Raw genomic sequence first — 26,450 nt, 5'->3', positions numbered from 1 at the left:
TGTTGGGCTCGGGGAAAGTGGTATCTGTGCCTGTGGTGAAGGTTATCACGACATAGAGCATGTGGTTTGGTCATGCCCTGTACACCGTGACGCCAGGTCTAAATTAATAGCTTCCCTGCAGGCCGAGGGTAGACAGCCGGCTGTTCCTGTTCGTGATGTCTTGGCGAGCCGTGACCTATCCTACATGTCCCTTATATACGTTTTCCTGAAATCCATCCACGCCCCAGTCTAGTCCCGTTCCCCTCCGTCTACACCCAACAAAACGACAAGAACACGTTTGAACCTTAAGCACAAAACCAGCAACCAGACCCCGCACAACAGAACCAGGACCCAAGGACTACGAGCCTCTGTCCCAACTCACGACATCGTGGCTCAGCAGAACGAATCCATACATGCCATTCGACGATTATCAGACGACCATTGAACAACAAAACACTGATTGGAAATCCCATGCTAGTTTTAAGTTAGACTTAATTTCAGCTCGTAGTCGGCAGCGAGGATAAAAAATTTGCTTTAGTTTTTAAGTCATCAGATATAATTGGCGCCGTTAAACATTAAATTGTATTTGTGCCGTGTCAAATAAATGTTATGTGAAGAAAAAAAAAAAAATAAGACCAATAGCAATGATCAACTGCGTATTAAAAATACTCAATACAGCAGTTCTAGAAGAGTTGGAAAAAATTCTCACCAGAAATAACATACTCCCTGAGAATACCTTTGGCTTTAGAAAACACAGATCAACAGTAACTTGTACCAATTTTGTTATAAATAAAAAAATGGAAATCAAACGAAAAAAAAATGACAGCAGCAATCATCTTCCTGGATCTATCCAATGCATACAACACAGTAAACATCAGAACATTGGAAAGGATACTACAAAAACATCACACACCACGTGAAATTATGATTTGGATTACATCGTTCCTATCGGAGAGAAAAATCCAAATGCAAGTAGGAGCAGAAATAGTATCACGAACTGTAAGTAACGGCCTGCCACAAGGGGATGTAATGTCCCCTACGTTATTCAACGTATACACTACACCACTACACGAAATACAAGCTAATGGCATTATATTGGTACAATTTGCAGACGACTTTGCAGTGATAGTAGAAGGAGAAACGCAGAAAATAGTGGAAGATAGAACACAAAGTTATTTAAACGAATTCATGACGAAGGCAACAGATCTCAACTTGAAAATAAACCATAGTAAGAGCAAAGCGCTGCTGATGAAAATGAATAAGAAAACACTAAAACTGACACTAGGTGGCGAGCCACTAGAAACAGTTAACACACACAAGTACCTGGGGATACATTTTGATCAGACTTCCTGAAATCTCGCTCGTACAAAAAAGAGACAATGCGCTTTGAGCTACAAGTCTCGTTTCTCATTCAGTCGTTTTGTGCTGTGCGCCACATGCGAGCGAGAGAACTTGCAATACGTACGAGCCATGTCTCGTCGCATGGAATTTCTTTTGCGACGTACACGAAGATATCTCGTCTCTCAACGTAACGAGCGCGGTGCATGGGCGTTGCGCACACGAGACAGCTTGCGCGCAAATTCTCGTGAGCTCGTCTCGCGAGCTAGTTTCACATATTGCTTTGAGCTGATGGCGCAAGTAAGAAATTGATTTTGCCCAGAGGGATGAACACAGGAGATTTTATGTAATTTATTATTTACGGTGTTATAGGAGCTTGCGTCAGAGCACTGTTTGAATAATGAATGGTGTGTAAACTAATTCATTTGTTTATCAAATCATATGTTGATTAAACCGACTTTTGTTAACAATAATGAAGAACGTTTTGTTACCATATTTATATATTATTATTTTCTTTGCGAACGGTATAAAAATGCATGATTTTTTTAACTGAAACAAATATATTAGATGCAGAGTGTTATGTTGGTTAACGAGGAGATGCTGTGAGTTTCAGTCGTCGTTTATGATGTCATTGATTATTATTTAATAGAAACCATTCCAAAGAAAATCATATTCAGTTTTGTACTTATAAGATTAGATGTGACTTTTAATTCGAATACATGCCTTTCGGGAGTTAAAAATAACAGAACCATGTTGGGGGTAAAGGTGTTGGATAGAATTCTCAAATAAGGTATAGATATTGCAAATCAGATATATGATTCTAAAGTCACATTAACTCTAGTGCGACTATATATACTCGTAATAATAGTAATCTGATCTTTTTTTTTGCTGCTAGGGGGATATTACCTTGTGCAACGATGTGAACTTTTGTAATAATCTTAGTAATATTGTTTTATGAAATTTTCCAACTAATGCACCTCCAGCAGGGTCTGAGGGCTCATACTGTATCGAAGACACAAATCTTTGAGTAACTCTGGGAGACGCGTTGCTCGAATCATGTCGATACATGATGCTTTTGATACCGGAGACGAAAATGCAATTCAATGCTACGGTGTTATATTATCTAGTAAATATATGTTTTATAATGTGCAACATGGAATTTATGAATGAATTTCAACCATTTCAACGTTCGATTCGTCAAATGCGGAGTGTTAATCCTAGAAAGATAGTCTGCGTCAATTTGAGTCCTGAGTGTTATCATGCCAAATGTCCTATCAACATCGAATATCTACCATTTTTGATTTGGCTGAATCTCAGCACACGTACCTGACTTAACAAACTGAATATTTTTCGCGGGCGGGCAATTTTTTCAGACTCACGAGAATTTTTTTAAAAGAACATAAGTATTTTGGTATATGTTTGATTCAAAGCATTGTAGCTCAGAATCCTTCAGTTGTACAAAATAAACTGTCTGAGAATGAATTGCAGGGAACTAATAATGCTTATAAAAAATACACCCCAATAAAACTTTTTTTGGTCAAAATAAATTATAAACAAACACCTTATCTTAATTGACAAACAAAAATTAAGAGTTATTTTTTTTCTCATTTTCTTTTCGAAGAAATCCGAAGTTATAACAAAATTTCTGGTTTAAATTTCAGGATGGTGGAATGAAATGTAAATATTTTTATTGAAGGTAAACTTTTATGAAAATAAATCAAATTAAACATTTTGCAAAACATTCATGCTCTCATGATTTTGGGTGGAGGCGGGCATCGCACTTTTTGGACTAAAATGTCTATCTAAATAACTTATTTTGAGAAAAAAAGAACTGAGAAATCCGATTTTGTAACCCTTTCCCGTTCACATGATTTAAAAATACTTTCGGGATGATTTAAGCAAAATACTTTGTAGCCCAATTAAAGTGAGTGTAAAATATTGCATTTTGGAGAAAAAAGTTAAATTTGAAATGGTGCTTCAGAGCATCTTTAAGCACAGCAGGGACTTTTTTATTCATGACTCAAAATATTATCCCTAATATTTAACTATTTGAAGTATTTATTAAAAATGATTTAAAAGCGGAAGAAAACCAGATGTAATTTTCCAAGAAAAAAATAAAGTTTATGATTTTAAGAGGTTTTAGTAAACATTTTCAATCAAAAAGTTCGACTAGCTTTTGTTTTCAAAGCATTTGTTTATAAGGTTTACTGCCCATAAACGCATAAGAGTCACACTGCCAAAAACGTACAACTGAGTAAAACGCAGTAGACGCAGGTAAACCATAGCATTTTTTCCTTCCTATGGGTTCAATCAAAGAAACAAAAATTTAAAATAAGCATTCATCCGAGGTAAATATATTTGTGCAGAATATTTTTATATGCAATAAGGTCTTTGTTGTTCCGATCAGTACACTTTATTTAGTCTTTTAATGAAAGTTACCATGATTTTCTGCTAATTGGTTTTCGCTCTGAGCCGGTTATGCGTTTATTCGTAACGTGGGCCTGACCAGAATCAATTTTTTTTTCATTATTTTAGCAACAAACCTAACTTTTGTTGTAAATTTTCGAGAGCACACGTAATGTAAAGAAGTTTCTAAGGTTTATCTCAAAAGTGATGAAAACTCACATGGGACTGTTATGCATTTACGGGCATTTTAGCAGAATGAACAAAATCTTAGAACATCTTAGAATCGTCGAAACATTACAGAAAAAGTTATGGACAAAAAACTAATTTTGAGGGGTGTTCGCCTTTCATTCAGTACTCGGTTGGATACAACTAGAAACAGTTGAACTCTTATGAGTAATACATTTCTTTTGACAAACTTTCGAATGCATACAGTCTGGTTTGCTACTATCTGCAACCTTCGCAGAAATATGGACTCAGAATATGGTTATTTTCAGCAAAAAAACTAGAAATATCTTTACAACAAATAAAAATAGCAAACAAATATATTTTACAAAAATGCAAGGTTTAGCAGAATGAACAAAATCTTAGAACATTTTGAATTGTTTCGACGATTACAGAAAAAGTTATGGCCGAAAAATTAATTTTGAGGAGTGTTCCTCGTAAAACTCTGCTTCGTCATATCAGACGTACAATTAGAAGATTACAGTGTTCAGCAATTCTTTTTCTTATATATTTTCCTACAATTTTGCTGAAGAAAGCAATCTGGTATTTTGAAGATTAGAAAAAATAGTTTTTATATCTAACTACTAGGAGGATTGATAAAAAAACCGAAAATTCCAAAAGAAAGGCCTTGTTATATGGAATAAACTTGCTGAAGACACTGGGTAAATACAATCAATATTTCACAGTCGAATCTAAAACGATCACGGTTTTTTGAGTTTAGACCACTGTGGGTTACTTTGAAAAAAATTTACTATTTTACTTTATTTTTTGCTAACCAAGATCAAGTGTTCAAAAAATACATAGTTTGCCAAGTCAAACACGAGTGCAAAGTGCATTTAAATCGAATAAAATTGACTTTCCCTAACAGAACCGCACAAAATAAGTATTACTTTGAGCCTGGTACACGAGAAAGTCTCACGAGCTCTGGCGCACGAGCTGTATCATGTATGTACAGTACAGGCGTCTCGCTCAATTCGTAGTGCGACGAAACATCGCTTGCGCATCGCAATCCGAACCGAAAGAGAAGCGAAAGAGCAACCTGCAAATCGCATGTGACGTTGTCTCGTCTCGTCGCACGTACATAAAAATTCTACGAGCGAGAGAAAGATTTCTCTCGTCGCTTGAGAAAAAAGTACGTGCACAGGAAGTCTGATTTTGATAGAGGATTACGATTTGGAGCACATATACGAGAAATGAAACGAAACATAATGGAACGAATGAATATGATAAAAGTGATAGCTGGAAATAGACATGGTGGACACCCGCAAACTTTAGGACTCATTTATAACGGGATAGTTAGAGGATATCTAGACTATGGGGCATCGATATACAACAACGCAAGTAAATCAAATCTAGAGGCACTGATGGTTGCAAACAATGCTTGCCTGAGTAAGGTGACTGGATGCTCCAAAACTACGCCAATCAACACATTACATGCAATAGCAAGCCAAAAACCACTGAACTATAGAAGAAAATTCATCACTGGCAAGGAACTAATCAAACATGCACAATATAACACACCGGTATACAAACAAATGAGGCAAATAGATGAAACGACAGTGAGTCCTCCGAACAAACTAATTTAGAGAAGACATACTGGCGCTATAAATCCTTGGTGGATAACATGTCACAGACAACGACAGTACAGACAAAATCTATAATAACGATTAACACAGATCTGGGGAGCTTGTGGTCTAAAGCTAACACATCGGCAAACAATTAACACTTAACATAATCAATGGCAAATATAAAGATCATCGCCAAATCTTCACAGATGCTTCTAGGATGGACGATACATGTGGCATTGGAATATACGACGAGAAAAGTAATTCTAGAATTAGCCTGCGACTTGAAAATCCGGTTTGCTCAATGTCAGCTGAGATTGAGGCAATATATGTAGCCCTACAACACATCGAAAGGAATCACATCAATAATGCAGTAATACTGACTGATTCGAAAGCAGGATGTGAATTCATCCTCAATCAAATAACTAGCATGGAAAGAGATGAAGTTATTCACGAAATCATCACAAAGGCGGCAAGAACAAATACCTGCATCCAATGGATACCGGGACACGTCAACATTATGGGGAATGAGCTAGCGGATAAATTAGCCAGAAACGGTTTAAGGAAAGTTGAACTGTCGAAGAACAAAATATTCCCACATGACGCTATAAATATAATCGAAAACATAACGACCATTAAAACACAGAACTGGTATGTAAGCTACACACAAGAACTTGGTAAAGGAAGAAAATTTTTTAACATCCAAACGGGCATAAACAAAAAATCTTGGTAAAAAAAAATCTCCCAAAACGAAGAAGAAGAAGAAGAAGAAGAAGACAAATTATTCCGTAAATGCAATGTAACATATACAACACCCAAGTGCACAGAAGATTGGATTTTACTTCAGGAAAAAAACTCGATTGTTTCTATTCGGTTCAACTCCAGGTTGGCGACACTTTGTTGCTGATTAACATTGAAACGGGAAATTTGTTTAACAAAAGTACTCATCATATTTTGATTGATTATATGAAATCAATATAAATGTAACGTTTATTTTATTTTAACAGTCCCAAGCCGTGGTGTGACCTTTGCTGTACATAAGAGTCGTCTCCATTTCACTTTACAGCCCTGCAGATTGATCCATCTTGCCCGCTGTGCACCTCTCCGACTCGTCCCTGACAGATTGGTTTCAAGAACCATCTTTACCGGGCTGTCATCCGACATCCTTACGACATGCCCAGCCCACCGTAACCTGCCAATTTTGGCGGTGTGGACGATAGATGGCTTCTCAAGCAGCTCCTGCAATTCGTGGTTCATTGTCCACGTTCCGTTCTCCATTTGCAGTCCACCGGAGATGATATGCAACACCTTCCGCTTAACTTGGTGCGGCGGCAAATTCCACTCGTTCGAAGCGTTCTTCAGAGACCAAAGTATGCCCGATTTCCTGTCATAATCCGCTGATGAATTTCTCTGCTGGTGTCGTTGTCGGCTGTTACCAGTAAGCCCGGGTACACGAACTCGTCGACCACCTCGATTTCATCACCACAAACTTGAGCTCGAGAAGAGAAATTGGCACTGTCTTCTCGTGAACCTCTTTCTTTCATGTACTTCGTCTTCGATGCATTGCAGATTGTAACGAGGTTACAAATCTTGCATTCAAGATCCTCTCCGAGCCCATAGTAATCTTTAATTATTTTCGCGGTTACGATCTGCTCTATTTCGACTGGGATTCGCCATAGGGAGAATCACGGATGTAGAATCAGCGTTCTAAGTCACCGAAATTTTTCGAAAATACTTCGGGTTCGATCGGGAAAATTGTGGCAAAATGAGCCTTTACATTTTAACGTCGCTCTCTTGATATTGGACTGCCAAGGTGAACAGTCGTTAGTGGGTGAAGTGCCAGAAAAAGTATCAATCATTTAGCTAGAAAACGCTACATCAATTAGGAAAAAGTAAATCGAATTTTGTAATACTAAAGTAAAATGTTAGTGTAACTTAAAACTTGTTTCAACTTAAAACTAAAATCAAGATCTACCTCGTTAGTGTCCGCCGAATAGAAAAAATTAGATCGAAGATCGAATCGAGGAAACAAACGCGAAAGCGTGTCGCTCAATAGCGACCATAGAAGCCAGGTAACGCCATAAGAACAATACCTATTGTTATGTTATTGTAAAAGAAAAAAAAATGATTGTACTTGTATAAATTGAGCTAATTGTAAATTAAAATCTTTTGAAGGTTATCTTAATCCTTCCAACGAAGGTCCACCCTAGGGCCTGCGGCTGACCGGAGGAAAATCCACCCGCTGCTAGAAGACCATCCGTTTCGCTGCACCGCTAAATATTAGGCCCAGCGGCGGCCCCACCGAAGGAGAAAGGTGGTGAAAGTTAATCATCGAGTAAAACGACGACTTACCGCATCTACAAGAACATTGCACGTGACGCGGTTGGTGGAGAACCCTTATCCCACTCGCTTGGAAGCATCTTGTAAGCCAGCTTGTGCATCACGAGCATACGAGCACATCTACTCGCCCCGAGGTGGCGGATTTTTGGTTCGACTAATGGATTTGTAGCCGCCGACGCACAAACGCGTGGGAGGCAGAAGACGGCTTAGTTTCCCGCATCGGCAAATATCCAGATAACAGAATGACTACAGCACATGTGGAGAAACCAAAATCTTGAACTCAAGTAAGACTCAACCAATTTACCTACTAACCTTAAACATAAGCAATTGTAAAGACAGAAGAATAGAATATATGTAAAAATGTATCAGCCAATGTTTGCTTCAAGCAACTAATCCTTGCAGTAAGAGAGTGATTTTTAAGTTTCGGTTTCGGTTCGTGTAGCATATGGCTCTAGGGAGGGATACCTTTATTGGACGCTTCTCTATCCATTAGTTTTTTTCCAAATCATTCCATGTGGTTTTTAGACAAGTATTTTTTAACAGTTCCGTGTTGTGGCTCAGGTGGTCGATTAAGGTCTACGTAGGTGAAAGACCCCCTCTGAGGAGTCCCCGCCGGGCAACGGGAGTTTCAGATAAAGTAAAATCTCGCCCCTTCACGGTAGGTTCCACCTACCTGGCGCTTAAGTGAAGGTCGCTATCTTTCCTCATTTCCACCCCCCTCTACCTCTCGTTACATGATCAGTAGAATCCATTTGGCTTCAGCCTTTAGTCCGGTGTACGTCTCCGCCATTTTCACAAAGGTCCGAGGTACAATTCCGATATCGGCGAAGACAAACAGTTGATTCGAGTCGAAGTCAAACAGTTGAAATATCGTGCAACTCATGTTAATTCCTGCTCTTCTAATGACACCTTCCAGGGCAATATTGACCTGATTTTAACAACTCACTGGGAAGTTGGTCCACTCCAGCAGATTTATTGTTTTTCAGCTGGCCAACGTTCTCCTCCTCCTCCATGAGACCAGGGGCTGGAATCCTGTTGTCTTCTGCTCGTGCATCAAGATCAGTTGCCATACCGTTCTCGCGCTCTACTGCATTGTCGTTCAGATGCTAATTGAAGTGCTGCTTCCACATTTGGATCACCTCACACTCTTCAGTAAGGAGGTTGCCGTCCAAACTCCTGCTCATATCGGCTTGCGGCACGTAGCCTTCACGGGAGCTGTTCAGCTTCCAGCACTTCCATCGCTACGCGATCCTGGTCTTCTTGCTGGCGATTCTTCCTTCGGAGGACTGAGTTTTGGCTATTCCGTGCCTGTTGATCTCGTTCCACTTCGCTCTCGTACGGTGTTGCAGTATTCTCGCCCGTGATGCGTTCTTTTTCTCGACTAACTGTTTGCATTCGCTGTCAAATCAGTCATTTCTATGATTCAGAGCCCTTGTACCTAGTAGCGCTACAGCAGTTCTACCTATGGCGGATCGGATGCTTCTCCAGCCATTTTCCAGAGTAGCTGCGCCAAGCTGCTCCTTCGTGGGTAACCTGCCTCCAGCTGCTGCACATATTCCTGTGCAACCCCGGCATCCAGCTGTTGCTCGATATTTGGTCGCGGCGGTCGACTCGGTGCGTGCACACAGCCACTAGGTAGAACTGAGAACCTGCCGTCGATTAGAACGTAGTCGATTTGATTCTCTGTCTGCTGGTCGGGTCATCTCCAGGTGAATTCAGGGATATCTTTGCGGGAGAAAAAGGTACTTTGGGCTACCATACCACGGGATGCCGCAAAGTTTACGCACCAATGGTCGTTATCATTAGACACGGCACGCAGGCCGATTACAGCTCTGTACATTGCCTTCCGTCCTTCCTTAGCGTTCATGTTCCCAATTACGACTTCCTCGTTCTCGTCGCGGGCAGCTATCGTAGACCTGCTCCAGCTGTGCGTAGAACGCTTCCTTCTCATCGGGTCTTCCTTCCCGTGGTTGTTGAAGAACCGGTTCTCTGTTCACATCCTTGCGTTGATCGGCTGCCACCCCATCACGCGTTGGTGCATCTTGCCTAGTACTATGAAACCGGTTCACAGCTCGTTGGTGGTGCCACCACTCTGGTAGAAAGTATCCGCCCGGTGCCCGTTTTTTCATACCTTCTTTCCTGTCCAACAAAGTTCCTGCAGCGCTACGATTTCGAGTTGCGTGGATGTAGCTCGTCGTAGAAATCGCTACAATGACAGTTGGTATATAGACTAACCACATACATAAGACATACGTACACTGAACCAAGTATTCACTTATTTGTTATTGGAAACGTCACATAACTTTACTTATTACAGAATCTAATTCATGTTATGTGTACACGATAAACTTCATGAAAAAACTAGATGAAATTTGTTAGAATACTTTTATCTTTTATCAGGCAGGAATACTTTTTATCTGTCAGCCTGATAGCTTTTATGTGAATACGCTTCATGTGCGTGGACAGATAATAGTTCTGAGATTTTCAGATGTGAAAAAATGTGTTTTTCGTCCGTGTATTTAAGATGGCGAATGTTGCAGATAGTTTGCTAGAAGATTTGGCGTTTTTCAAGCATTCCTTGGAAGTTATACAACGTGAGTTTATTAAAATTATGTAAACTAGAAAATAAATCAAATCTATTTTTCAGAGAGTGGAATTCAGCTGTATTAGCTCCTCACATTTTCGTTGGACAACTTCGAGAACAGTTTGGAGCAAAGTTCCGTTGACTGAAGTTAAGTTTTATTTGTGATGTGAGTTTTATTTACAATTATGTTTATTTATTATTTGTAATATATCTTACATCATTGAAATAAATGGACAAATTCAATCTCTTATATTTAATCTTTTAATTTCGGAAAAATGCAACACTTCAAACTACCAGACCGAACATTACATGCACAAGCACATGAAGTATATTAAATAAAACCAATAATTCTCATCGCTGTAAAACACATACAGGACATGTGATTATTCCAATGAATATAACTAAAACCGTAATGTGAGTTTCTAAGTGACATGCACATAAATGCTATTGGAAAACCTACATGGAAAAAAACTATATATGTTTTCCAATAACTTTTACATGATTACTTGGTTCAGTGTAACACTCAGGAAGAAATCTTCCAAATAAGTTGGTACAAAATGAACTACTCGAATGGTACCACACTCTGAATGAAATCACTGTTTGAGTTGTTTTTGAAGGCAGTGTATCTGCGCAGTCCTGCATTTGTCTCGTTCCTACTCGAAAAATGCTGCATTGATTTTGTAAATAACTTTTTGACAGTTCCTTTTGGGATTTTCTTTGGGGCTCACTGAGAAAAAGGAAATTCATTTTGTTCATTATTTATAGAGCAGTTTGGCAGGACGAGGTACGGAGTACTATATGGGGCACCGTGTACAAGAAAAAAACGCCAGTGTTGAGCCTGTATCAGACTAACCGTCGTAGCGGTCAACCGCTACCGTTCCGTTCTTTTTCGACCAATTAGAACACAGCGGTCGACCGTCGCTTGTTGTTGTTGCAAAAAATAGAATTATTTCTATTTTTGCCGCCAACCGTTCCCAACGGTTGGCGACTGCTGTCATTGTCTTGGCGAAGACAAACGTGCCTCTTCACACATACACAAATTCACATTTAGAGACATGTCAAATAAAAATGTGTGCTTCTCTTTTTGGCACACACGACAGCCAGTCAAATCATTGATAGCACCGGCAACGCTGGTTGGCGATGTCAATTTTCGACCAACGCACACTGGCAAAAATGAACCCAAATTTCCACTAAATAAAAGCCGTTGGGCTGGATATCTTAAATATAGCATTTCTTATGTAGAATTGGTCAACAAATTGATTGGCGATGGTTTCATTTTGGACAAGGCACGGGAAATGGTCTTTTTCGCCTCTTTTCACCCTATTTTTGAGTATTTTTGGAAATATAGACTCTTTCCCGTGCCCTGCACAGAATGAAAATATCACCTATCGATTTATTTGCCAATTTTACATAAGAAATGCTATATTTAAGGTATCCAGTCCAACGGCTTTTAATTAGTGGGAATTTGGGTTAATTTTTGCCAGTGTGCGTTGGTCGAAAGCTGACATCGCCAACCAGCGTTGCCGGTGCTATCAATGGTTTGACTGGCTGTCGTGTGTGCCAAAAAGAGAAGCACACATTTTTATTTGACATGTCTCTAAATGTGAATTTGTGTAGGTGTGAAGAGGCACGTTTGCCTTCGCCATGACAATGACAGCAGTCGCCAACCGTTGGGAACGGTTGGCGGCAAAAATAGAAATAATTCTATTTTTTGCAACAACAACAAGCGACGGTCGACCGCTGTGTTCTAATTGGTCGAAAAAGAACGGAACGGTAGCGGTTGACCGCTACGACGGTTAGTCTGATACAGGCTTTACGTATGTCTTATGTATGTGGGCAAACTGTCATTGTAGCGGTTTCGAGCAGATTTCGAGCAGTTTTCATTCGAGATTTGAAAATTGAAGGACAAAGATAAAATTTTTTTGAAAATCACGTTTTGCTTAGAAAATAGAGCTCTTTCAGATGACATAAAAAAACTGATATAGCTAAACAACCCAATTTCTAGTGACCAATGACAGGTCCCAAATTTATACGTGCACAATCATACTCCAACGCCTTCAACCTTTTAACCCGAGCCTTTGGCATCCCTATACCGAGTAACAGTGAATGACAATTGGCGTTGACGGTGTTGCTGATATTTGTTTGGTTTCTGCGTGCGAAAAAGAAAGAAGGAAATATTTTTGCTTTTGTCATCACGCACATTTTGACAATTACATACGAGAGTTCACGTAGGTGCGAACAGCCTTCGAAATCTCTTTCAACGCGAATAAACCGAATGAACTCATGTCCTGGGCTCAAATTAATTTGTGCCCGCTGTCAGCAGTAAGATAAAGATGTATGAAAAGAGGCGGTGATATGCTATCTCGTTTACACATATGTTGAGATGTTAGCGCGATGTTGGCGCGATGCCAAAGGGGTGTTTTAACCAGGGGGCTCTTGTGGCTGTCAAACTCCATACATTTTCCATCTACCACTCATTGATTCTGGTACCAGTGTTTCTGGTACCCACTTTTCGGTTGGTTTGCCCTAAAACAAGTGAAATAGAGTAAACGTCCCATTTTGTCGGTAGACTTATTCTCGAGTAAATGTCGTTTTAGATGGAAAAAAACAAGAGCTCAACATTTGTTTTCAGTACAATGTGCACTTCCAATGAATAAGATAAGTTTTGTAAGCATTTGAAATGAAATATTACCGCCGTTATAATTGGTAGGCAAAATGTTGACGTTTATAGGCCCCTGGTTTTAACCCTTTAACGAAACGAAACGTTGTTTTGGCTCCACAACAGGGATACCAGAAATGCAGATTTGACTGCTAAACGTAGACCTTTGGAAATCGTTCGTACATTTCTTGTTAGTTGCAGTTATAAGCAGATTTGCGTTCAGATTCTCCTTATATTTGTAGAGATTTTTTCGAAATGTGTTCATATTTTAACCAAAGGGAGTTATTGTTTTTATTTCAGTGGCAGAAATTGTAATCAAATCAAATCACTGTGTTTATTTACCTAATATAATCATGTTCGCGAAAGTTTGCGAATCAACGTTATCAGCGTTATTGCATATGTGCTGTTAGTGGACAAAACTGCATAGGAATAGTATGCGACAAGGAACTAATATTGCGAGCGTAACTATTTTTTAACACATAATGTGAAGAAACAAGCGATTAAATAGTGTGTGTAACAGTGCTTTGTGTACTTGGGTGAGTGGAGTTAAAAGTATGAATGGAGGATGACTTACGAGTGTGGATAATAGAATTGTGCCCACATTCATTTAGTATAATTCTATGGTTTTCAATTTTTAGAAGTGCTAGAGATTGGAGATGTAACGACCCGACCTAAAATCTCTGCTTACATGAGGTATGTAAACGTAATAGTAATAATATGAAGCTTATGACTAAAACCCCTTCTCATACTTTACACAGAAATGGATATTCAATACGACGAAGATCTCTCGAAAAACTTATTCTATCAAAAACTGCAAACCGACCATCAAATATTTTTGGACACCGCGCCAGTCGAAGGATGGATTATATGTGTTCCTCGAAGTGGTGCTGTCAACGATAAATGCGTCACTGAGCAGGAGTTTTTGTTGGCCCACATTCTTGTCCCAAATGAAGAACTTCCGGAAACGCACTTCACCAATCTCAACTGTGTTGATATCCGTCGAAATGCACGTCAACTGAGCACCGGTACATATAAAGCGACAATCCTTTTCGAGGAACTTTTCTATACCAGAGATGGTATGAAATATAAAATCTGGTGCATCGAGAATGCATTATGTGACACTCGACCCTACGGAATAGTGCAGGGTAACGATTCGAATGAATTAATCACAATTAAAAAGCTGCAGGACGCGGTTGAATTCATACGATCGATAGCTAAACCGCGGTTTGTGTTTTCTAAAATCGACGCAGCTGTGCAGACCTTTATCAATAAACGTGCAATTCTCACCAATTCCAATTTAAAATGTTATAAAGAAGAAGTTCAAAAATTGTATGTGCAATGTTTGGATATTATTTTCCAAAATCGAAAACTAAAGGATAGATGCCAAAAAGACTCTCATTTGAAGCAGAATGTTCGAGTAGCCGTAGAAACATATATGATGGATAAACTGTACGAACACACGAGAGATGTAATAAATGTGTGTCAACAAGAACAAGTAGAAAGTTTTAACAAAACCATTCGAAATTTGTCGGACATTCACATATCGGAGTTAAATCTCAAGCGTAGCTATGCCGAGTTAATACCTGCCATCAAAAAGGAGCTGCTCAGAATAGATGAGTGTCGAACTACCGTTGATAAGATCAGCTGTTTGAAGAAAGCTTTCGAGATAATCGCGCGCGAACAAGACGCCTCTACTGAAACGAAAAATGTGAAAATGTCCAAGACAACAGACGATGTGATTCCAGTGTTGATTTTTGTTGTTATCAAAACCGGTAAGTGAACGCACAAATCGTACTTTTTTGAACTTATATTGAAACTAGTTACTTTATTGCTTCTTGGCAGGTTTGAATAATTGGATCATGAATCTTACCTTTCTCAAAGAGTTTCAATTAAATAGGACCTTGTCAGCTCCGCAAAAACAAGATCAATTCGGTCAGGAAAGCTATCTAGTAACAACTCTAGAGGCGGTCATTGTGTATATCAGTTGCTGTAGCATTGAAAGAACACAGCGTTTGGGAATAGAACTTATATCTGTAGAACAGCTACAGATAAAACCTTTCGCCGAAATGAATTTCCTCAACGCAGACCAGTTTCTTAACCATCTCTTCACTCTTATGAAGAACAAGGAAGAGGAAGAAATATTGAAAATATTTGAAGAGTTTGATACGACCAAGGCTGCTTCCGTGTTAAAGTATAGAAAATGTCACCCTCTATGCAACTGTAGCAAATGTGAGTCCTTACCCTACCAGCCTCACATTGATCATCGCAATCAACATGGACTAGCTGCAATCCATCTCGCAGCTACCCTTGGCAGTCCAAAATTGCTCACTCTCATTCTAAATCTAAAACCGAATGTTGATACAGTTGATGCGAAGAATTGGACTGCTCTGCACTACGCTGCAGCAAATGGTCACCAGAATCTGCTGTTACTACTGCTCCACGCCGGAATCAATATCAACAGTACGAGCAACGATCTCCACACATCCCTCCATCTAGCCTGCCTAAATGGTCACGGTGGATGCGTCAAAGCATTGCTGTATTTTGCCGAACATATGAAAATTCATGTCGACATCGACGCTCAAACGCAACTCGGTCAGACAGCGTTACATTACGCCGCCAAGTGGGGTTTTACAGACATTGTTGAAACATTGTTAGAACATAATGCACTAGTGAACATTGCTAACAGGATTGGGGCAACCCCAATAAAGTATGCTCACAATGTGAAAATTCTTAAAATGTTGAATGAAGCGTCTGTCGAGCAGCAAAAACGTCGCAAGACGTGCAGCGCTTGTCCCATTGCTAACGAAGAATTTATTCTGATATCTGATAACGATCTGCTGGATGATGAAACGTTCATTGAGTATCGTAACATTGAAGAAATGGAACGAATTGATAAAGCAGTTGCTGCGATCGCAGCTCATGATACCAAACTTGCATGCTTCTACCTTGGTTTGGATGTCTTCCCACCCGCTACACCAAAAATTAATCCATCATCACCGAAGCACTACATATTGGAGAAAGTGTGCCACCCCCTTTGTACCTGTCAAAGATGTCTCAATGAATCAGTTGATTTCAGCTCTTTGATCAAAAAACCGTTTGCTTCCAAAACCTCCAGTAGAGTCAATCTCAACGCAACCAACGGAGAAGGCTACACCGTTTTACACATTGCGGCAGTGCATGGAAATCTTGACATGATCAATATTCTTTTAGATTTCCGCGCCAGTGTTACCGTAAGGACCAAGTTCGGGGCAACTGCTCTCCATCTAGCTTGTCGGGAACGCCGTGTAACGGTTGTGAAACTTTTGCTGAGCCGTCGATGCCGCGAGGAACTTGTTGATCTGAAGGACTGTCGAGGCGAAACTCCTCTTCACTACGCAGTTGAACAAAATCAGGTGCGCATCGTGGAGCTGTTACAGCGTGCCAAAGCAGACAAAAGTCTGCGCAATCTAGCCGGTAAACGACCGATCGACATCGCTCGTGATAGGCTGTTTTTTAACGCTGTGAATGTACTGGAGAGAAAATGGTAAAACATATGCATTACTGTCTCCTCTAAACTCACATATCTGTAGTACCACCAGTCGTCCCGATAGACTTTAAACAATAATATGTTAATACTACTTCCAATTATAAATATATATAAATATAATAAAGTGTACAACAAATCTTTCTGTTGCAATGATTACAATTTGGCTATTTTTTACGTAGAAAAATATACTCACAGCAAATTGCTTTATTCCCAGTGCCAATTATGGATTAGGAAAAATACAACCTTTGAATGGGAGTTATAACATAACACTCTACTATTGCAATGTTAACTTTGAGTTACACAACAGCTTTTTGTAACAATATGTTACGACGATCTTTTATAGCCATCTGCTGAGATTCTGGTACGTCAAAGTGATATTACCAAACGAGCAAATTTTGATCATCCTTTTCTTCAATGTTCTTATAGGTTTGGTCAGTAATTACGTTTAATCAATTCTTTTTGTCACAATACATATGCTTTAGTTTTTGTGAATTACAATTTTTATGTAGCAGAACATGCATCAACAAAGAGCATCAAAACATTTTTGCTTATAAAATGTTATTTTCTACATTTATTTCGACATGTGAAGGACATATCTAGCAGAAAATTTTCCTTCCAATAAAAGTAATAAAATTGCCCTATGTGGTATACATTTGAAGTTAGATCCACGTTAGAGAAGAGTATTTAAAGTTGAATAACTCTGGAGCATATAACCTCAAGCATATGCGTCGGAGAATTTTTTCATCAAATGTGGCCTTCTATCTCTCTATTTACAGTCATATCCGACGTTCATATGAAAAATCGATTCGAACGAATGGTGAATATCTTTTAAATTTCAAACAAAAACTCAAATGAGAGCTAAATGGCCTTATTCATGTTAACGGCCGTATCCGACATCCGTAACAAAAGAACGGTATGAATTATTCGCACTTTCGAATTGGATCATACGAAAATAGGAACTGCAAATTTTCGATAATTTTGTACGTATGTGATTCGTATAAAAACCAGTATGATAACCAAGCGTTAAAATCTCAAACTTACGATACACTTTAAAGTTTATCAGAAGAGAATAATAAAGAAGGTTAATGGACCGATCAGAACTATTTGAACTCCACTCTAAAACTGATCGGTTCCAAACGGTTTGTCATCACAGAAATTTTACTTATAGTCGGTTTTTTAGTGTTGAATCGGAATGCAACCTTTATGGAGGGTTAAACTTTTCACACTTGCTGACCTATACATACGTCTTATCATGTTTCAGGAAACAATTTTACATGCCGTAAATATACGACCGCGGCTTGCAAGGGGTATGCGAAGCGTCGAAAGCCATTCAAACAATTTACGATTCCGATGCAAGTAGTTACACTTCGAAAAAACGACATCAAAATAAAAGTACAGATGTATTAACTAAAACAAAGAGCAATATAACAATTTGATTATCTTAAACATAGTAAAACATGTTTTGTTTGTATGATTATTTATCTCTCTTAAACAATACTTTCATTATACATATATATGTTCTATCTTAATCAAAATTCACTTCTTCCTTTGCCGCGATTATTTTAAATATCTGTTGTTTTTAACAATCATCATGCGTTTTGCGACGTCACATATTGTTGTATGGCTGAGAGTATACCGCAGCATTGCGTATTTCAATCCCCTTTGATCATTAAACTCTCAATTGCCGATGACAGTTTAAACTGTATTTCCGATGCACGTGAAAACTTTGAAGACATTTTCCGTTGGCTGTGGTTCTGGGAGGAGCCAACTACCTCTAACTAGTGCTGTGAGCTCATCCTAAGTGTGGTCGTGACCGCGTGTTTTTGTATGTTTGCCATCTCTGTTATACTATAGTTCTTCTCTACGCTCCCTACAAGTTTTAAGCTTCTGCACGATTAAAGTTACACAATAACCTAAATACTCCTGTAAAAAGTTGAATTCGGCCGAAAAGATGTATTATGCTGATCGTGTTGCAGCTCTTTTTCACGACACACCTGTTAAATTTTGAGTACTGACGATGTATATTTTTTGTGTATTATACGTTCCATGGTTGTTTTTATTCTTTTTGCACTATGTTTTACACTTTTACGATTATTGAAAACAATAAAACTGTTTTAAGACATTTCGTGAAATGGACACAAATGTACGCTTAATCCTCCAAATTGCGGAACGCTTGCTGCAGATCCTCATACAGCTGATCGAAATCGGCCTTGATTTTAGCTTCACCATCTTTCACCGGGTCCTAGATAAGATATTTTTGGGATAGAGCGAAAGTTTCACGATTAGATACCATGGTAACAGGAACAGGATAATGCTGGGTGCATCGCCCGAATTAATCAACTTACCTTGAACTTCATCGACGACAGCTGGTAAAGAATGTTACCCATCGAGTCACGGATCACGTTCCACGTGATCTTATTCTCTGACTGTGCAGTAGTTTCAACCGCGTGGCGAGCCATGTCGTAGAAGCCAATTATGTTTCGCAACATTCCGACGGTCTTATAGAATGGGCAGAATCGATCATAGGCCGAGTAAGAATTTTGCTGCAGGAAATCGTCCTTCAGCAGCTTAGCGACCTCAAGCGTAATCTTATCGGTTTCGGCCAGCGAAGCTTTACCGACAAGTTGCACGATTTCGGACAGATCTTCCTCCTCCTGCAGGATTTCCTTGACCTTTGTACGCAGTGGCACGAACTCGGGGAAGTTCTTGTCATAGAAGTCATCTAGAGCACGCATATACTTACTGAAAACATTAAAGAGTAGTGTTGCAATGATGAGAGCAAAACAATTATGAGATTGTACATACCTGTATGAAATCAACCAATTGATCGATGGGAAATGTTTGCGTTGAGCCAATTTCTTATCCAAACCCCAGAACACCTGTACAATACCAAGAGTGGCCGAAGTGACGGGATCGGAGAAATCACCACCGGGTGGTGATACAGCACCGACAATAGAAACCGAGCCCTCACGTTCCGGATTACCGAGACATTTAACGCGACCGGCACGTTCATAGAAAGAAGCCAACCGAGCACCCAAGTAGGCCGGGTAGCCTGAATCGGCAGGCATTTCAGCTAGACGACCAGAGATTTCTCGCAGAGCCTCAGCCCAACGTGATGTCGAATCAGCCATCATGGACACATTGTAACCCATATCACGGAAATATTCGGAAAGGGTGATACCGGTATAGATGGAAGCTTCACGAGCAGCGACAGGCATGTTGGAGGTGTTAGCGACCAGTGCAGTACGTTTCATAATGGATTCGGTAACGCCATCGATTTCTACTGATAGCTCCGGGAAATCACGCAATACTTCTGACATCTCGTTACCACGCTCTCCACAACCGACGTACACGATGACGTCGGAGTTCGAGTACTTGGAAAGGGCCTGTGAGATGACAGTTTTGCCGCAACCGAAAGCACCGGGAATAGCGGTAGTACCGCCTTGGACACAAGGGAACAAGGAATCCAGCACGCGCTGACCAGTCAACAGCGGGTGGTTGGCGGGTAACTTTTCAGTTACTGGACGAGGTTGACGCACTGGCCATACTTGCAACATGGTATACTTGTTGATTTCACCATCGAATTCAGTCTCCAGAATGACGTCATCGACAGTATAATTGCCAGGGGATGCGATGTAGCGTACGGTACCCTTGGCACGCGGTGGTACCATCAGTTTGTGTTTAACCAGGGTGTTTTCGTGCACGATACCATACAGATCACCACCAGTAATATGAGAACCAACCTTCACGTGCAACGGATTGAAACCCCAGCTCGAGGTACGCGAAAGACTGGGAGTGTTAACACCTTTTGGGATGTAAATAGAACTGGTCAACTCATTAATGTCCTTCAAAGGACGCTGAATACCGTCGAAAATGCTACCCATGATACCTAAAAAAAAAAAAAAACAAAACTTAACCCCACCGACAAAGGAGTACAAAACAAAAAAGGTTCTTACCCGGGCCGAGTTCGACGGACAGGGGTTTGCCTGTACGCAGCACCGGATCTCCAACAGTGACACCAGATGTTTCCTCGTACACCTGAATGGTGGCCATATCACCCTCCAGCCTAATGATTTCTCCAACTAGTTCATAGTAACCGACGCGAACCAGCTCGTACATAGCCGACCCAGACATACGTTCGGCCGTGACGACTGTAAATCAAATTGAACAACATGCTTTTTAATGATGTCTGTACTCTAAAAAATACTATAAATCAATATCTATAGCTGGAATAATTCCAAGAATTTAAAAAACTTTATAAAACATGTGATGCTCTATAACAGTGCCGGTGCCCACATCAGAGGGGCTGCCATGAATCCATTCGTAATATTAATGCCTTGGTACATGCTGTGTCAAATCAAGGTAATTGCAGATACCTCGCGAGACAAAATTTCGCTATTGCATATCTGCGATTGAACAAAAACATGACATCAACTAGCCAAGTGATAAACATGCAATTCATACAGACGACACTTAATAGCACACACAGATCAAGTGTATAGTATACTGCTTCATGCGCAGATACATACACAGTCACGTCATGTGACTGACTGGTAGCTATTTTTCATAGGAATTCAATTTACTTTTTACAGATCAAATTTTACGATAGTTTTCCATAGAGTGGTAAACATAAATAGGGTTTAAAATAAAAAATTAACTCACCCGGACCAGATACGGCGAACACATAGCCGAATTTGGACTCGCGTTCCTCTTCGGCAATCTTATTTAAATTCGGCATCCTCTGACTGGTTCCTTATCCTCCGTTTGCCTCTGTCTCTCAGGTGTTCTGTAAAACAAGAAAAACATTGCTTAAAAATTTGAGTTTTAGATTACTCAGTAGTATGATAAAGAATGGTTTTAACACCTGCGATGTAAAAAAATCATTCATCATTTTTGGAAAACAACATAATCAGGTGGTGATGGTCATGTGACCATTCCACCAAAAAATAATCAACCTATTTCTAGAAAATACTTCTAAAGCCTCCAAACAGCATTTTCACAAAACCTTCAGGAATTAGTGATTAGAAATTCAGCCTAGAAAGTACAGATTTTCATCTCGGAAAATTACTCGACGGAGTTCGAGTTATCAACTATGAAAAAAATCCAGCTTAGTCAAATCGATCTTTGGATATCCATCTTAGCGAATCGTGGTCAGTTGCCGCAGCCAATACGATCCTTAATATTGAGCGGAAAATTGAAAAACACTTACACTAATTGTTGAGTACAGGATATTTAAAATAGCTGCACACCGAGTGAAGCAAAATGGTACCACAAGACTCGCCACTTGACCGAACAAACCGAACGAAACGAGTAACCCGTGCTCAAGAAATGAAAAGTTTTCCTGTGCTCTGCTGTACTGCTTCTGACAGATTAGAGCGACAGCCGTACGCACACACACCCAATAGGTGAGTTTTCCCAATATAATACTATAATATGATCACGCGGGGTAAGCACCTACACATCTGCAACGTTGTACGATTACAGCAGGGTGGGTGTGATGCAATGTTTCGGAAAATTCGTTCATCGCTGCAAAGTTGGTAGCGTGGAAGGCATGCCAGATAATTTAAATATTTATGATAATCGACGATTTAACCCACGACGGTATACTTTTTGTGTAGCTAATACCTGGGAGGGAGAAACGGATACGAAGCTGTGTGAGTGTCAAAATGAACCAGAATGAGCTGTCATTGACTGTCAATTTGAACCAAGGAAAAAAGCATTTTTTTGCGATGAGTATTGCTATAACTGAAAGGTATCGCGTGCTCGAAAAAATATTCTTCGCAAACAGTTTTGTATTTATTGTCGATTTAAAAAATATTTTCGTTTGTTTTTACGCAAAATAATAAATTTCATAAACTTTAAGTAATAATCATACTAGCGTACTTCGATTATTAAACTTGCGCTTCTCTGGATTTAAGGCTTGGGTTACAACTTCGAACACACTTCATCACGGTCGAACTCTAAACAAAATGAATTTTCTTTTTCTCGGCTTTATCGAGCCCAAAAGAATATCCCATACGCAGCTGTCAAAAAGTTATTTACAAAATCAATGCACCATTTTTCGAGTAGGGACGAGACAAATGCAGGGCTGCGCAGGTACACTGCCTTCAAAAACAACTCAAACAGTGATTTTATTCAAAGTGTGGTACCATTCAAGTAGTTCATTTTATCCCAACTTTTTTGGAAGATTTCTTTCTGAGTGTTACGTATGTCTTATGTATGTGCTAATACCTAATATCAAAATCGTTTCTACCTTAAAGATACTGCATCTGTTCGCTATCTGGGCGACGAGCACTTCCCAGTTATTGAAATCAGCTCACTAACTGGGATATCATCTCTACGCCGAGGGGGAGTTCGATGGATATCGCTGCTTCGCAACAACTTTATAAAAGGCTTTCGTTCTCAAGTTGATAACCAAATAGAGAAACCACAACTACAAACTTATCTCTCAAATAAAGCTTTTAAACTTTAGTTTTATATAGCGAGTACATTTATCAGCTATGTTATTGTTTTTGTATTTTAAATATGCTCGGTTAGAAAAACTTCAATTTTTCAGTTTTCGTCCCCAATCCACATGCCCCCCGTTCGTTTAGATATTTGACGTTTGTTGCCATTTTAACTGGGAATCCTCCCAGTTAGCGAGCGCCCAGTTAAAGCGTACCCAGTTAGCGAATAGTTACTATATTTATCTACAGACAGAAGACATTTCTCGACTACTTTGTGATAAGGTCGTGTGTCTAAACGTAAACAAAACGAGTGAGAGTTATATCCCTTGTACTTCACAAGCACTAATCATCTCTCACTCGTTTTGTTTACGTTTAGACATACGACCTTATCACAAAGTACTCCAGATTTGATCTTGTAGTAGGACAGCCTTATTTCCACAAAAAATAGAAATAACATGCACAGAGAAACAACAGTAATGATATATATCTCGGTGGCAACTATTACTGCTGGTTAGGAATCAAGAAAAACACACTTATAGCGAATTTCTTTATTCCACCAGCTCACCTCGTTTTGAACTGGCAGGAACCTAACTGCTATCAGTCAAAACCCTTCTTTATTCGCTCGATTTTGACCCAGTATTGACCTGGCGTGCTGCCCGAAGCGCACTGTAAAATTTGTCAGTTTCAACCCGCCACCGCACGTGCTAAGTTCGTAAACAATTACCTGTCATCTCTTTCTTGCTTGCGTCGTAAATCGCGATGTCGTTTCTTTATTCGTCGGCAGATTCGCCCTGACGCAGTTGGAAAGTTGCTGGTCTGGGACTGTTCGGTGCTGTCAGTGGTCACACCTGTATTGTGCGCCCTCGACGATCGCCACACTTCGACCCGTGGTGGCATGCAGCTCTGCCGAACTATCATTGTAGCGATTTCAAACAGATATCCAGCAGTTTTTATTCGTGATTCAAAAATTGAAGGACAACGATAGAAAATTTTTTAAAATCATGTTTTGCTTAGAAAATGTAGTTCTTTCAGATGATATAAAAAACTGATATAGCTAAACAACCCAATTCAATTTTTAAACCACGAATTGAAACTGCTCGAAATCGCTACAAGGACAGTTCGCCCATATAACTGTCATTGTATCGACTAAGAGCGATTTTTATTCTTCATTTAAAAATCGAAAGACAATGATATAAAATTTTTGAAAATCACGTTTTGATCAACAAATTAACCTATTTTAGCTGATTTATAAAATAAGAAATCCGTGAGTAGCTAAACAATCCAATTGTTCTGCGGCCTTTTACGCACCATCAACCAAAGGGGCACCAAAATTCACAGGAAAGGGTAAAAAGTTATGATCGTTTTAGGGCAACTTGTTTAAGCTTTAGTCTGTGCTTTAGCGCATTTTTTCGGTTTTGTCGACCAGTGTTATGAGGGGTGTCCTTTCTTATTGGAAAATAAATACCACAACTAAATATTGATTGCAAAGTATGTACATGGGCGTAGCCAGAATTTCAAATAAGGGGGGGGCAAGCTCTTCAAATTTTTTGAAGTATAATAATGGTACACTAAGGTCGCTTTTTACGCGGCTTTTTTTTACGTGGATTCCGGAATTTACGCGGTTTTTTACGCGGATTTCGAAATTTACGCGTTTTTTACGCGGATTCCTGAATTTACGCGTTTTTTCACGCGGCACGTATCCCTCGCGTAAAAAGCGACTTTAGTGTGTTTTGAAAAATAGAAATAAATAATAGTCTTTAGCGATTGTTACATCAAGTCAACCAGTGGAAAGTTGTCCTTGACATCAGAGTGAGAAATTTTATTATTCTTTGTCCAACCTCGAATACAAATAGATGTTCTTTACTAAAAAGTCTTCAGTTCATTTAAACTTTTGGTCATATTATTTTGGCGACGAGGATCTTAAGAATCCACGAACATGGCAGAAGATAGAGTTGATCAGCAGCCGCAACCGGGAATTCAAGATATGATTCACAAGATGGCTCAAATTCTACAGCGGATAACGGTCCAGCAGCAGCAGCGTCAGTATCAAACCCCGGAGCAGATTTTGGAGTCCCTCTCTTCGAATATCATCGAGTTTGTCTTCGACGAAGAAAACGGAGTTACGTTCGGACGTTGTTGTTTAACCGCTACCAGGACCTCTTCGAGAACGATGCAGGCCAGCTGAATGATACGGCGAAGGTACGTTTACTTCTCCGAAAGCTGGACACCCATTCGCACAGCCGCTATCTCATCTACATCCTGTCAAAGCTTCTCAAGGACGTGAAGATTGAAGACACAGTCAAGATTTTCAATAAAATTTTCGGGCATCAAACATTAAACGTTCCGGGAGCGGTTCATGTGTCTTTTCACGATTGTTGTTGACCATCTGCCGATGAACACTCAGCAAGCAGAGAGCACTCAACCGCTGTTCAAATATTGTTGACCTCAGCTAGGTTTTCACCCGACGTAATGTGCTGAACGAGCGTTCAATCGTGCATGTTTCCATGGTAGAGCAAGTGCAATTTCAACTGCCTTCTCAGTCGCAGGGAAGAAAGAACGGGCTTAAGCTAGCAGGTCTATAAGATCCAGCTCTTCCAAGTTCTTACGATCTACTCTCATACTGCTGCAATGTTAATACAAAACTTCCACCTCTCCAACAAAATGGTCAACTTCATAAAAAATTACAAAGTTTTCAGTTTTGCGCTTGAACTCTTCCAACGACATGCGTACTACGTTAGCGGGATGCAGCAAGGACAACACGTAGGCAGGTGCACTATCTTCATCGAACCGTGTTTCCAGTGGGGTTACAAGAGAATCAAGGTAAGGAATTGTCACAGCTCGGTTCCAATACTCCAAGCTAGTTGATGCAGGCGGATTTGCCCGGTACTTTTGCCGCTGCAATATCCTTGGTGGATCAACTGAAAAACCTGTGCAATTCCACGCAACAATGCGCAAGCATTTCAATTATTTTTGATCTGGCTGTTACTTTACACAGATGTTTCTATGGGCTAAAGATGCCGTTTTGTGCTATTAGAATTATTAAAAACAAAATTCTGCACCAATGTCAACATTTAGGGGGGGGGGGGGGCAACGGAACCCCCTGCCCCCCTGCCCCCCTCCCCCCTCTGGCTACGCCTATGAGTATGTAGCATAAGCAAATTTAAATTCAAATGATTTGATTTGTATGATCAACTTGCAGATGCCGTAACATTTGAACAGCGGGTGTTTTTAAAAAAAAATCGCAGATTTTTTGAGTTCGTGTGCAGATTTTTTATTAACTCGCGAATATTTGCAGTTTTTTCTTAGATTCTTCAGATTTTTGTCAGAATCTCCTTATATTTGCTGCGCACAACTTTCTCAAAATGTGTGTCGAAACATCGTTTTG

General features: G+C 39.8%; 2 protein-coding genes across 4 annotated transcripts; one reads left to right on the top strand and one right to left on the bottom strand.

Moving 5' to 3' along the window:
• The first annotated feature begins 13,232 nt into the window (after window positions 1–13,232).
• On the top strand, window positions 13,233–16,778 carry LOC129727454 (ankyrin repeat domain-containing protein 27-like). 3 transcript variants are annotated; one of them, XM_055685309.1, is made up of 4 exons: window positions 13,233–13,554; window positions 13,732–13,786; window positions 13,852–14,865; window positions 14,936–16,778. In XM_055685309.1, the coding sequence occupies exons 3-4, from the start codon at window positions 13,854–13,856 to the stop codon at window positions 16,618–16,620; spliced, it is 2,697 nt and encodes an 898-aa protein (XP_055541284.1). In that variant the 5' UTR covers window positions 13,233–13,554; window positions 13,732–13,786; window positions 13,852–13,853; the 3' UTR covers window positions 16,621–16,778. The 3 variants fall into 3 exon arrangements, with proteins under 3 accessions (XP_055541284.1, XP_055541281.1, XP_055541282.1); XM_055685306.1 differs by having other exon boundaries at window positions 13,233–13,629; XM_055685307.1 differs by having other exon boundaries at window positions 13,233–13,669.
• Window positions 16,779–17,992: 1,214 nt separating this feature from the next.
• LOC129730230 (V-type proton ATPase catalytic subunit A) lies at window positions 17,993–22,004 on the bottom strand. Its single transcript, XM_055689385.1, has 6 exons — window positions 21,829–22,004; window positions 21,282–21,405; window positions 20,576–20,770; window positions 19,425–20,508; window positions 18,965–19,361; window positions 17,993–18,861 (listed from the first exon to the last, which is right to left on the bottom strand). Exons 2-6 carry the CDS (start codon window positions 21,355–21,357, stop codon window positions 18,769–18,771), a joined length of 1,845 nt encoding a protein of 614 aa, XP_055545360.1. The 5' UTR covers window positions 21,358–21,405; window positions 21,829–22,004; the 3' UTR covers window positions 17,993–18,768.
• Between the last annotated feature and the right edge of the window lie 4,446 nt (window positions 22,005–26,450).

The sequence above is a fragment of the Wyeomyia smithii genome, chromosome 3 (genome assembly GCF_029784165.1).
Source record: "Wyeomyia smithii strain HCP4-BCI-WySm-NY-G18 chromosome 3, ASM2978416v1, whole genome shotgun sequence".
NCBI lineage: Eukaryota > Metazoa > Arthropoda > Insecta > Diptera > Culicidae > Wyeomyia > Wyeomyia smithii.
This window is presented reverse-complemented; position numbering and strand designations above follow the sequence as displayed.